Here is a 14,692-nt window from a genome sequence, read left to right on the forward strand (position 1 = left end):
ATGCTACAGAAGGGGAGGATCAGGTCACATCGCATCCATACGGTGCCGGATTCTTTTCGGTCTTGTTAGCATAAATAAGCCCATCTGGTTAAGTACTCAGGCCTCAGTCATGAGCGAGTACTGCTACTTCTGATATTTTGACACCATGACTGTCAATTCAAATCATGATTGGTACAGATCTTATTGTGCTTGGAAACCACAGAGAACAATGCTATACTAATTCAAATACTAATTTAATTTCAACAACAACAACAACAAAATTATTCTGCAGAATGCAAAAAATATTGGTTTTCCAAATGGTTTTCCAATACCATTCAAAACCTTGGGGTATTTTTGGGGTTGTGTTTCATGTGACACTGACGACTGGAGTAATGATGATAAATTCATATTAATTGTTTTTACAGCCCTGGTGAACAAGTGTTCTCTTTCAAAATACATAACAAGCAAATAAATAAATAAATATAAAATTACCAACCCCTAACTTTTGAATGGTGTATGATATGAGTGTAATATGATGTTCCCTGAAGAGATATATTGGGGCTTTTAATCCATTATCTTGATTTTATCCATCAGACATTGACTGGAATGTGGAAAGAGGAAAGAAACGTCATATTTTGCTCTGGAGTGATGTGCAAAAACAATCATGCACAATAAGCCCAGGAATGCATTTTGATTTCATGTTGACTTAATTGTATTTTTGCTTCACAGTCCATCTATCTAGCCATCAAATGTCTCACTCTAGTTTTCCCTGTGGTCTTTTCCCCCGGCCATTTACTTGACCCATAGAACAGCTCCTTTGTGCTGTTGTGAGTGAGCAGGAGATTGGAGCTGGCATAACAGCCACTCATTCATCCAGGCATCAATTGGAATGAGCTAGAATGGAGAGTTAATGCATGTTTCATGTGCCAGGCCTGGTAATCCTTCCTTAAATCTCTCCAAGCCTTTGTTTTCCCATGCTCCCTTCCTTTTACTTTGCTGTTAGTTTTGCTAACCCCGGCAAAAAGCAACAGTATTGGTGCATTTACTAAAATAAGTAAATCTGAAGTAAAATTGTTTTGCAAAATATCTTTATCCATATCTTTTTTTCTGCCAAGTTTTATATTATGTTGCTTAATATTCAACATAAATAATGAAGCCTTAAAGGGGCGAATCACCCTGAAATTAAAATTCCAACATAATTTACTTACCCATTAATGGTTTTCATTTTTGGGTGAAGTAACCCTTTTAATTTGTAGAACACATCAGTTTATGGGGATGTCGCCCCCAGCACATGAACATTACTTTCACAGTAGCCTTTCTGAAGGTGGCAGGACACTCCCCGTGCTTGATGTGGCAATTAAACTTGATGTTTATAGAGGAAAAAGACTCTTTAAACAACCCTTGCACTCTAGTGGGTAGCACTATTCGCACCGATAGAATTTAGAGCAGCTGTCAAGCAGGAAAATGACTGCAATTGCTACCCACTGTGGGTAGTTATATATACAGAACACCTTTTTGAAAGGAGGAGGGAGAAGCCTGTCATCTAAAGCTATTTTGGACTCAATGTGGCCATCTAACTGTGAGCATAATTATTCCAACCTCGATTTAACCAAAGGTTGGATGTTAGATTCTGACTGATACCCAGACCAGCGAACTGAGCAGATTTTTATTTTATTTATTTTGCCAAATCTAGTGTGGCTTATTCTTACAGTCTTGTACCCCAAGAAGCATATGAGACAGACTTTAGTTATTTGTGAATGTGTTCCAGAGGATAGGAGCTCTCCAGTTGGGAGCTGCAGTTATATTGGGTTCAGCTCATAAACATCGTCAGTAAACTTGAGCTGGTTAATAAATTTGAGAAAATTATTATCAAAAACTGTGCCGAGGCAGTATGTAAGAAGGGCAAAAACAATCTGTCATATTTGACAACGAGTATGTGTGAAGTGCCTGGATATAGACCATCCAGGTGTCGGATTGCATTGATCATGTTAAGCTCATCCACAGTGTGGACATGACCACAGTAGTGGAAACACAGCTGTCACATACTGTGTTCACATCACATAGATATTACACACAGTAGCCAGATGGTACGAGGGCAGCTGTGGCCTAATGGTTAGAGAGCCAGACTACCAAAAGGTCGCTGGCAGGAGTTGTAGGTGGGAGGGAGTGAATGAACAGTGTTCTCTTCCACCCTCAATACCCATGGCTGAAGTGCCCTTGAGCAAGGCACTGAACCCCCTTTTGCTCCCCGGGCGCTGGATCTATACCTGCCCACTGCTCCGGGTGTGTGTTCACTTCTCACTTCTGTGTGTGTGCACTTGGATGGGTTAAATGCAGAGCACCAATTCAGAGTATGGGCTACCACACTTGGCAAATGTCACAACTTTTACTTTCACTTTCAGATGCTGCAAGCTTTTAAAAAAAATGTTTGCCCAACAATTATCAGCTTTACATTAGTAATCAGATATTCTTGATGTATGACAGTTTTAATCTTTCTTTTACACTGATTTAATTGTCTCACCTTTGTTGTAACTGGATGAGTCTGTAAAAATTATCCAAAGATACCAGCAGTATCAATAAAGTTGTGGCTTCATTTACTGTTGTACTGCTGATTTTTCAATAGAAATCCATGCAAATCCTAAACAGGTTCGAGTTGGACATGTGATATTCGCTGTAGTGACCAACAGAAAGCTGACTTCTCTGTTAACTCCGCTTCGTACAGTATAAACAATGGACCTTTTTTGATAACTTGAACCTTGAGAACCAAAAACGTTCATCTATCCACACATCCCTCAGATTTCTAATTTGAATGCAATTTAAAAAAATAAATAATTGCATCTTTGAAGATTAAGGCTAAGTTCACAATACAGGACTTTAAACGTCTGCAAATCGCTGTTCAGACTACATGATTTGATTGTCTGTCTTGAAGTCATTGTGGTGTTCACACTATGCGACACTAGGTAAATGATCCACAACAGCAGGGGACGCATTACATGAGCTAAAAACTCTAAATGAACTGAACTTTTTCACCCAGCAACTCTACAAAATCCCCAAACCAAGTTTTATCATGAAAACTCATACAAGAAGTTGTACAGGAATGACACGAATCAAGAAGTGAAACAGGTGTTGTTTATTTGAAAGAAATTAGTTCTGCAAGCTGTTTGCGAGATGATCTTTTCTGAAAGAAATTCGCTCCATTTCTTATCTCCAAACATTTCATAAAGCCATGTTGCTGCTGCTGTTTTTCTTCACCTGACACCACGTAATGTTGAGTCGGCCGACCAGTCCAAATATTTAGCATGCTCTCGAAAAGAGTAGAGTTCTGACCTTGGCATCCTGGCAAAATTCACCCACTGGCCACTGACCAATCACGCCCTCCTGACCATCCCCATTTCTACTAATTGGCTTCATCACTCTGTCTACTCTCCACCAATAAACTGGTGTGTGGTGGGCTTTCTGGCGCACTATGGCTGCTGTCGCATCATCCAAGTGGATGCTGCACACTGGTGGTAGATGAGGAGATAACCCCTCACAATGTTGAATGCATTGAGTGCTTAGAAAATCAAAAAAGCATTATATAAATGTAATGAATCTCTTAAGATCTGGGCACACATATTGCATGTATGATACCAAAGGGGACCCATGAACTGGCATTAGTTTATTTGATTGTTCTATTAGCATTGTGGATTAATAGGGATTGGACTTTGGAGGGATAGTTCTAATTCTGTCATCATTTACCCACTGTCATGTTATGCCAAACCTGTATGAATTATTTTGAAGTATGTTTATAATCAAAATGTTTAGTCACCATTGACTAAAATAAAAATTCTAAATTTTCCTCAAAGTCGTCTTATGTAGTTGCTAAGCTTGAGCAATCGTACTGCCTAATACAAGTTACTCCTTGTCCCTGAAGGAGGCCATAGAGATGTTACGTTGACACTTTGGAGCCCCAATCTCCTCTGAGCATTACAAGAAATGGCCAATGACAATTGGTGAGTGGAATTTGCATAATAAAAGCCCCTCCCCGTACATATGGGTTTATAAGATGGCAGCTTGAAATCACTCATTTAGGTTTGTGCTGAAGAGCCAAGAAAGCATCCCGGTATTCATTGTATTCATTTTCATGGTTGAGGCATGAGGGATGTGACATCTCCATTCCCACTTGCATATGCATATGTAACCAAAATGTTCCCCTTTCAGTCAGTCACATTCGACATTACTTGACACTGATGTTAGGGATACCTATGGAAAGTGCCACAACTAGAACTGTGTAATGAAACTTGAAGGTGCAGCTCCTCAATTCATATTCTACCCAACACCCCATAGGTCAGATCAAATATCAAGTATACATTCTCACAATACTAGATTTCAGCAACTGTTAGGGTGCGGAGATGCATCCAAAAAGGAATGTGAATAGTAAGAGTGGTCACAGCACAGTCTAATAAACAGTTGTGACCCGAGTTCAGGGGAATACAACAGGGACTGACAGTAAAAACAAATTGTCCAGGGAAAGACATGGGTTTACCAATGAAAAACGTTACTTTGAAGAACCAGGAGCACCATCTTAATTGAAAGGAACTTGAGCACAATTGAGTCAAGCAGCTTGAAGGGGTCCATAGTTCTGCCAAAACCACAGAGAGATCCCAAGAGGTACTAAGGCCAGTCTGGGGGGATTTAATCTCATTGTGCCTCTCAGGAACCTGGCGATCAGGTCATGCTTCCCCAAGGATCTTCCATCCACTGAATTGTGATGTGCTGCAATATCAGTGACATACGCTTTCAAAGTGGAGGGGAACAGCCTCTGCTCCAGCTTTTCTTGCAGTAAGGAAGCACAATGCTGACCGGGCATCTTTGTTGATAATCTTGGCCAGAGGAACACCAATCAACGAACAGACCCCACTTCAGAGCATAGGCCTGTCTGGTAGAGGGGCCCCTAGCCTGAGTAATAGTATCTATCACAGCCCGTGAGAAGCCAGTGAGGTGCGCCACTTCCTGTCCAGAAACCAGACAAGCAGGTTCAACTGATCAGGACGTGGGTGCAAAATAGTACCCTTCCCCTGAGAAAGATGGTCCTTCCTCAGGGGTATTCTCCAGGGAGGGGCGAGGAGCATGAGATAGATTTGGGTGGGCTAATATCGATTGGGCTAATATTGTGCCAGTGCATCCGTGCCGAGGAGATGCTTTTCAGGGAGTAGAACAGATGACAGTGTAAGGATTCTGGTAAGTGAACACATACACCTGGGCTTCCCTGATTCAACTCCAAATCAGTAAGACCATCTAGGGACGGAGTCTCCATTTTCCCGGAAGGGTCAGCTGTCATGAGAGCGCAAGAGGAGCTTTTAGAGGAACAACCATTTTCCCCCTGAATGAATTTAGGAAATTCAGCACCGACTGAGCAAGCTCGTTCGTGAGACGTGCTGTTATGTTGACAGTCCAGGCCACCCAATTCCAAGCAAGCTACACCATATGGACAATTACTGATGGACACATGCAGGGGCAGCAGGAAGAGGGTCCAACCTGGGAAGTGTGGCATCTGGAAGTAGAGGCAGAGGAGAAGCTCTTACCTGACTCCCTGGTTCCTGTGGGAAGGCAACAAGGAAAGTGTGAGTAGGTGGAGCATCCTGCAACTGCAACCTCTTGAGTAGCAAAACAGTGTGCTGAGACTGATAGTGAGGAAGCAGAGCATCATTCACAGTCAGATCCGGACACATCTGACCCAGTGATTAAGGATATTGCTCTTTCATTGAGAATGTGGGTACCACTGTATGATGGGTCAGTGGCGTAACAAGCATCATTGGTGGTGAATGCCCCTAGACCTCCCCCGGAGGTGGAGGCCCCAAAAGAGCAACTCCTTGTTCTCCTTGGATTCTTGTCAAGGCAGAGCAGACAATGAGCCAGAACTGCTAAGCAATGATTTGCCGCTTGTCATTGGCTGTTGCTTGTAATGCTCAGAGGTGTTTGGCTTAAATTAAATTAGTGATCTTGTATGTCTCCTATACTGTTTCAGACACATCTCATTTTCTTGTTACAGCTACTTCTCAGGCTCTTGAAATAGGCTTTGCAGTCTTGGCACTTCTGTCTGAATCCTTGGCACACATGTGTATGCATTCATTTCTTCATTAAAATTTCAAAACAGATGGAAATGCAAAAAAAAAAAAAAAAAAAATGATAATAATTATAATAATACAAATAAAAGATTTAGTAATAGTCACTCAGGAAAACATAACACAGTCAAAACTTCATAATTTAGCCAAAAGAGATTAGAGAGAGAAACATGCACACATCTGAAATCAGCTTTATTCATTTTGCATTCACACTGCTTTTTTTTTAAAATAAGAAGGACAGTCAGGTTAAAAAGATGCTTCTGGCTTAAAACACATCTGAAACCTCACCAGATTTAGAAGAAAGTAAGTGACTAAATCTTGATAACCTAGTATTATGGTACAGAGATGACACAATGCCACCAATGCAGCCTGAAGGTTTTCATGCATCACAGAATACCAAATGATGGTCTGAAACTTTTTATTTCATGGAGGAAAATAATTGACTCAAAATATTTTAAGAAGTTTTTCTGATTTGAAGAACAATCTTTTAAAAGCAACAGTTTTCAGCTACCAGTCCCTGAGAATTTGTTTTAATCAGTAGAGCATCCAGTGACCAAATTAAAAGTTTTGATTTAAATTAAAGTTAAATTAAATTAAAAGTTCCTTATTTAAATTCTGAAATTCTCACTAAACTTTTCATGAATATGTTTATGTGTATTTAATCCCAAAATATATTAAATAAATAAAACCTAATGAGTTCAAATGCACTTTAATTTTAGTAATATTAAATTGTATGATTTTTTATAACATTAAAACTTTCACACACAAATGTATAACCAGCTCATTGTCTAATCTTATTTAATCAGATGTGCAGTAAAAACAGTAATATTTTGAAATATCTCAGATGATACTGATTGTACATTTATATAATTACTATGGAAGATAAAATGGAAGATAAAAAGGTATTAATAAATCTCACAAAACCTGTTAAAACATGCAAAATATTATCCGGACGTGTTTACGCATTATACGCAGAAGCATGTTTTCAGACTCAGATTGGCTGTTCCAGTACTAAACTGCATTCCAAATGTTTGCTTAAGATCTCTTTGTGCACCCAACTGTCATGGATTCAGTATCCCAGGGTTTAAAGTTCTCCGGCACCATGCCGGATTTCCTGCGTGCAGCATTTGGCTGCAGAAAAAAATGATCATACATTAAAAAAAACATATACAAAAAAAGAAAAAAAACTCTTATCCCTTTCGAATCCATGAGTTTACATACCAGTGGCATGAGAGGAGCAGCTTTCACTCTCAACCAATCTATCATTACTAGCCAATCAGAATGTTTTGCTCTTATAAATGTGAGACGCACATAATGGTATCCGATTGCAGAGTTGCAGCCCTGATGAATTGAGAAGCGTGACAAAAAGCTGGTCAAAGATGTCCATCTAGCGCATATTTACATAGAAAAGCTTATTATAAAGCCATTCACACATGATCTATTAATGGTAACTTAATGGGAATTTACCAGTACTGTATGTGTGAAAGGGGCTAAAGTCTTCCTCTGTATAGGCTACACTGTGAATTTGAATTGCTTAACAGCATCTGGAAAAACAGTGTGCATTATCTAACTAGATTTTTATGTAAATCATTTGTAAACCTGTCAACACAGGAGAACAACACGCTTTCATTCTTCAGGTCCACAATATATTCATGAAAAAGAAAATCAGTTTGAATAAAGAAAGCCATAACTTTGCCATAGTATCCTGGTAAAGTTGCCACAGTCATTGCCTGCTTTGCATGTGCTGCCTTGCCCTGCCTCGCCGCCGGAATAAGTTCATGCTTTAACCCTGGAATCCGAATGTGGTTTTATCCTCCACTGATTTTATTGAGAGGGTATCAAGCAAGCACCTGTAGATGACAAAGCCTTTCCTTTTGTTCAGCTTTATTCATACATCCAAATGACTAAGTATTGTGTTTGTGTATAAGTATAAGTGTTGACCTGTCAGTATTTAATTTAAAAGCTGGTTTGGTTTGGTTTGTGGCAGATTACACCCGGGAGCAAGGCAGCCTCCAGCAACTTGATTCAGGGTGACATCATCGTGGCCATTGATGGGGTCAGCACAGAGGGGATGACACACCTGGAGGCCCAAAACAAGATCAAGTCTGCCAACTTCAATCTGGCACTCACCATGCAAAGGTACAGTGCATTGTTAGTGTTTTGGAGGTGTGTGTGTGTGTGTGTGACGCTTCAAAAGTTTGAAATCAGTTCGATTTAGTTATTGTTTTTTTTTTTTCTTTGAAAGAAGTCTCTTATGCTCACCAAGACCAGGATGATTCCCATTTAAGTTTCTTCTATTCAAGTGAAAGTAATAAAATGATCTGTCATGTTTACAATGTGATGCACACTGCTATTTAATCTGTCTTGGCGACCATAAGTTTGTAACACCCTGTATCTTTACTGATAGCTCTGGGGCTCATAGTTTTTCTCATCCTCTTGTGTGGTCTGTCAATTCTCTAGCTACAAGCAAATTATTAATTGAAGTAATTCTAGTGAATACAGATGTAAGCGGTTCTCATGGGTTACTGTGATGAAGATGCTATTGTTGGCTCATTCACGGCCGTGTAATAAAAGCAAGCCTTGACTGTTCAGTGTAGTCAATCATGGGATTAATTTTTATGAACCTTTAACAGACTGCAGCTTCAATATATCAGAAACATATGTGACTGAGATTTTATGTAAATTCAGATTAGCTCGGTATGTGTTAAGCCAAGGAAAGGTCATGTGATTTTATTGCCTTCATATTAGTCGAAAAAGAACATATAAAGAGTATTATGACACATCTGACACCTCACTTGCTTTATCAGATCAGACTGGCTGCTGATTCATGCTACTCATTTTACAGCATTACTAGACAAGCGTCCTATAGCCAAGCTTTCCGACATTTAAAAAGCTCTGCAAAACAGACTATCATGCACTCAGAAGCTGCAGCTTCTAGAATCATTCTTCACAGTCTCTGGGGAGTGTCCATTCATCCATTGGGAACCTCATACACCAATTAACTTGATAAGCTATTTTCCAGCTTTGTGCTCAATTTCAAGGCTGCCCAGCACTGACACAGCATAGCTTTAAGCAAGGCTATGATAAGTTGATCAGGATCATTTTCTAATTCTTATATGGATGTGATTTTCGGGGACTTTTCAGTTTGATCAGAATTCATGTATATTTATTTACATTCATTTAACTAGCTCTGTATTCATCTTAATTGTTTGCTAGATTTACAAATAAAATTAATGCATTAATTACACTGCTTGAGGTATTACACTGAAAGGTAATAAATAAAGGGGGGAAAAAACATAAACAATATATATTGTTGCACTTTAAGTATACAAAATATATGCTACCATTCCACAAGATATCTAAAGGAATTAATACTTTATTCAGCATATTCATCAAAGGATCCTGAAAAAAAGTATCAGTTCCTATATGTTAATATTTCTGAAAAGGTCATTGATAATGTTTCTTGTGCACCAAATCGTCATTGATAATGTTTCTTGTGCACCAAATCGGTATATCAGAATGATTTCCGAAGGATATTGTGTCTCTGAAGGCTGAAATAATGAAAATAAACATGTAAGAGGCCATTGTACTATTAAAAACATCCTGTAAGTTTCAGAAATGTTCTGGTTAGTCTATAAACAGCCTATACTGTAGCCAATCTTCCAAAACAACAGGTTGTGAAATATGCCACTTTATGAAGTAATAGTGTGGTCAAACACTGATTCCACAGAAGAAGATCAACGCCTGCTTCTACATCGCTGCCTGTTTAGCCCCGCCCACCGATTAGCGCACATAGGCAGAGAGGCAGATGCAGGTCGATAAAGATGATGGCAGAAAAAAAGTCATATCTGAGACACATTGAAGGCTCCTGGGTAAAGTGATCAATTAATTAAAATATTGGATTGAAAGATATGTCATTTATTCTAGGCATGTAGTACAAATATCAATTATTAATAGATGAAGCTTCAAATTACAAAGATTTTTATTTTATTTTTTCATTTATTTGTAGTTTTCTGTGTTATGTTTGATGTGTGACCCATTCAGAGGGAGTTGCATGTTTGGGTTAGTGTGTCTCCCTCATGATGGACCATATCTGCACCAGTCATCTGTGAGATACATGAAACATATGAGTTTGTAAAAACATCCTTGATCTCTCCAGTGTAGGTTACTATTCTGATGATTCTTAGTTCTTAAGTCAGGTTTACTTTTAGTTTACTTTATCAAGAGCAACCCCCCCCCCCCCCCCAAAAAAAGGGATGTTCACATTTATTTCCCCTCTTTGAGCACACCTGCAGGGATTTTACACTTGTCAAGATAAGTTATTTACTTTGTCATCAACCTCTACTGTGTTCCAAGGTCTTCTCTTGTGTCAATAGTTCCTTGTGCTTTTCTTTTTGCAGAAATGTTCAAACAATGTTAGTTTTTTTCCCCTTTTGTGTACAAGTAATGTTTTGATTTTTGTTCATCTGAAAAAGTTAAATTCGACACAACGTCTGTTTGGACAAAATCATTTTTCTGATAGTTGCAAAAAAATAAAAAATAAAATAAAAGCTTCTGCTGTGGATGGAATTTATCATTATATTGTAATTGTGACAGTGATCAATCTTAAAGGAAAGTTGAGAGACCAGGAAAACTGAAAATTAATGCATCTAGAACAGTGTATGTGATGTTTATAGTTCAACACTGGACATTGCAATTCTGTCATAGAAGATGTGATTGTGAATGTCATTTACTTCAAATGTTTATTCAATTTTATCATAGGTCAAAGCGACCCACTCCAGTTCCCATGACCACACCAAGGATTGACTCCCCTATGTCTGTGATCCCCCATCAGAAGGTCTGTCACATGTTACTCATGCACCACTCACTCATGCATTCTACATACATCTGCACAGTATATGTCCATGTAATTCAGATATTTAAAGTCCGTATTGAATGTCCACATTACATTCCAGATGAATGTTGATGAAATGTCAGAATTAGAGAAAGTTAGCTGTTGTTGATTCTTTTTGAGAATAATATAATAGATTCTGTTCTTTGGTTCTCCCTCAATTCAGGATGCCTTTATCATGTATGATATCCTTACAAATGATCTGCTCTATTAAAAAAGCTTTATGATTTCCAATGCTGGTTTTCACTTTGCATAGTCAGCAAAAAGTTAACTAAACATTGTTAATGTAATGCTGTTAACAATTAGTTGGGCATTTCATAAAAAATATTGTTAGTAAAAAAGTAAAAGTAAAAGTAACAGTAAAGACATTTATAATGTTACAAAATATTTCTGTTTCAATTAAATAAATGAATGCATCATGTTTTCCACAAAAATATTAAGCAGCACAACTACTTTCAACGTTGATAATGATAAGAAATGTTTCTTGAGCGTCGAATCAGCAAATTAGAATGATTTCTGAAGGATCATGTGACACTGAAGACTGAAGTAATGGCTGCTGAAAATGCAGCTTTCATCCAAATAAATAACATTTTAAATGTGTTAAAATAAGAAACTGTTGTTTTAAAGTGTGATGGCATTTACAGTTTACTGTGCTTTGATCAAATTAATGCAGTCTTGGTGAGCAAGACATCTTAAGAGATTTAAAAAATAATTATGAAAACTGAAAACTTTTTAAATGGCAGTGTACAAACTCATTATGTTTAAGAATATAAAGAATAAGTTGTTTCGTCAAAACATGAGCCATTTCCCACCTTCATTTGGTTACAAAATAATATGATCAGACTTTCTTCTTCGTTCAACAAAAAGGAGGTCTTTTTCGAAATGGGGTTCCTGCAGTTCACTTTAAGGAATACTAAATAGGGGCTATAAAGCTTTAAAATGAACATCCTACAAATAAAAACAAAGAAATATATATGCTTTTCAAACAACACAAGAGTAGAGTAGAGTAGAGTAGAAAACTTTAATGTCCTCAGAGAGGCAATTTGTTATGCAGTGCAGACATATTGACACATAATCCACAACACAAACATTATCCACATGCACAATATCATAAATAAAAAATACAAATAAAAACTACTTCACATATGTTCTCCAGTCATACCCCTCCCCATACCTTATTTGATTGGGTTATTGCCATTGGAATGAATGAGTTTTTTGCTCGGTTGGTTCTAACCTTAGGTTATCTATATCTACGACCAGAAGGGAGAGGCTTGAACTCCACTGAAAGTGCATACTGTAAATTATGACTGAATATAAAATTTGGGGTGTGAACTATTCCTATAGCTTTCAGTAAAACATCAACTCATCAGTTTTCAAATGAATTAATATAGTTTATATAGTGTGAACGTAGTAACATTGTTGTCATTCTAAGCTTTTTGACCAGCCCCTTCTGTTCTTTCTTTCTCAACACCGTCCACACACATGCACGTTCCCATCAGCCTTTGCAAATGAATGGGGCCCTCTCAACGTCTGCTGAGACAAACTCTTGCTACTCAAGCAAGCATACCAACCAGTGCTATAGCACCACGATGAGCAGTGTCAGAGACACTTCTGTTCCTGCTCAAAGCCATTTAGCTGCTCCGAGGGACAAATCCAGCTCCGGGCAAAAAAGCCAGCAGTATAACTCCCCCATCGGTCTGTACTCTGCAGAGACATTGCAAGAGATGGTCATGCTGCAAGAGAGGGTTAAGAGCACGGGGTCAGGCATGCCTAGTGGGTATGTAATCATAGATAAAGTGAGATCTGACGCTAGCAGACAGGTGTGGTAAACCTTAACCAGTCCTATTTCAAAAATACAGTGTTTATTGCTAAATTTAGAGTTGAGAATTTCTAAAAAAGGTTGGAATTAGAGGGTCGGTTATAGTTCAGCCCCACCTGGTAACTAACGTTGCTTTTGACAGAAGAATGACAGCGGCCGTGCAACATTCAGAAAAGAGAGGTTACATCTGTAACATTGACCCTATCCCCCACTGGCATTAGCAGGCCAGAGGAGGATCTAGTCTCTGAAGGAATGTGCGAGACAAATTTGTTCTGAGGCTTCAGTCGGAAACAGCTCTCTTTGAGGTACAGTGATCATGTTATACCAAATAATGCATCCACCAGAGGAGTTAGATTGAAAAAAAAAATTGGCTGTCAAAATGGAAAATACAGTACCATTCAAATTATTGGGTCAGTAAGTTTTTTTTTTGTTGTTGACGAAATCAATACCTATTCATTTTATTTAGCAAGGATGCGTTAAATTGGTCAAAAGTAGCTGTAAAGACATTTTACAGTTTATTATTTTTTCAAAAGTGCAGCTCTTTTGACATTTCTATTGTTCAAAGAATCCTGAAAAAATGTCTCCTGGTTTTCACAAATATATTAAACAGCACAACTGTTTTTATTGATAATAGTAAGACACTTAATAATTAGAAGAATTGTTTACCAAAATTTCAGAATGACTTCTATATTGGAGTAATGGCTGCTAAAAATTCAGTTCTGCCATCATAGAAATAAATTACAGTTTAAAAAAATATTAAAACTGTTATTTTAAATTGTAATAAAAGTTCCCAATTTTACTTTATTTCTGATCAAATGAATGCAGCCTTGGTAAGCATGAGATACTTTTTTTTTTTTAAACATCACCCCCTTTTTGAAAACAGATCCTAGATTTTTATCTGCATAAATTCATGTCCTGATAAGCAAAGCAAGCCGTTGCATTAAAACATTAAATGCACCATATCATTCTGTGTCGTAACCCCAAAGCAATGCACTTTGAAAGGTCATGGAATTTCAGGGTTCAGTTTCCTAACTACACTGATACACCCCCCTCACTCCCTCCTCTCACATCTTTGCAGGGAGGCACGCTTATGAAAATGTATTTATCTTTTGTCCGTTGTTGTCAGTGACACATCTTTTGCATTCGGTTAATTATTTATTTGCCTGTTTAAAGGCGACTTACTACTTCGTCATAGCACTCACAACAAAAACACACACACACATTGGTGTGAAATTTCTGTGCCACAAACAGAATTTGTCTATTTGAGCAGCCCGACTGGGTCAGTGTTGGGTCAACCAGTGGCTTGAGTTTAGGGCAGGACATCCTGTGGAACACTGGAAGACAGGAAGTGTTTGAGCAGGCATTATTATTACAATTCTGAAATTAGACACTGCACCTTGAAGAACTTTCACTGGCACAACCCTTCCATGTTAAGTGTATGTGAGTTGCCAATGCCCTTGTTTCTGTTTTCTTTTACCCATTGTAGGTTATTACCAACACTCCTGCCAAGTTAGTAACAGCCTCCTGCAATAAAGTTGTAGTGCTCTGTGTGGTATACGTGCATGGAAATGTTTGGAACTGCCTTTGTGGTATACATTGTGGTTAGTGAGATTTGTCATCCTGTGCTATTAAAGCTTGCTTTAATAACTAATGTAAGTAAATTACTTTTAATGTACTAATGCTTAATGTCAACCAATACTACAACATAAAGCATATCAGAATCTTTGGAATATGTACTTATGAGAATCCCAGTTGACACCGTAAATATGTGTTTGTCATAATTTTATTGGTCCTCGTTAGTCATTCTCTATTAGTATACTCATAGTCTTTGGGTTGGGAATCAAGAACTGCTTCTTATGTCGTAATTACCACATTGACTAGATGACAAACTAGGATTAT

The 14,692-nt window shown here is 38.1% G+C and overlaps 1 protein-coding gene across 9 annotated transcripts in view; it reads left to right on the top strand.

Moving 5' to 3' along the window:
* LOC113112752 (LIM domain-binding protein 3-like) overlaps positions 1 to 14,692 on the top strand; it is a 42,077-nt gene that overhangs the window by 7,372 nt on the left and 20,013 nt on the right. For 5 of the 9 annotated variants that reach the window (XM_026278591.1, XM_026278592.1, XM_026278597.1 and 2 more), the window contains exons 3-5: positions 8,071 to 8,222; positions 10,845 to 10,920; positions 14,280 to 14,302. In XM_026278591.1, coding sequence (XP_026134376.1) covers positions 8,071 to 8,222; positions 10,845 to 10,920; positions 14,280 to 14,302 — 251 coding nt within the window. Of the gene's footprint in view, positions 1 to 8,070; positions 8,223 to 10,844; positions 10,921 to 12,473; positions 12,752 to 14,279; positions 14,303 to 14,692 lie in introns of all 9 variants that reach the window. The other 4 variants (XM_026278588.1, XM_026278596.1, XM_026278593.1 and 1 more) reach the window with 1 other exon arrangement.

Source organism: Carassius auratus, chromosome 13, assembly GCF_003368295.1.
Source record: "Carassius auratus strain Wakin chromosome 13, ASM336829v1, whole genome shotgun sequence".
NCBI lineage: Eukaryota > Metazoa > Chordata > Actinopteri > Cypriniformes > Cyprinidae > Carassius > Carassius auratus.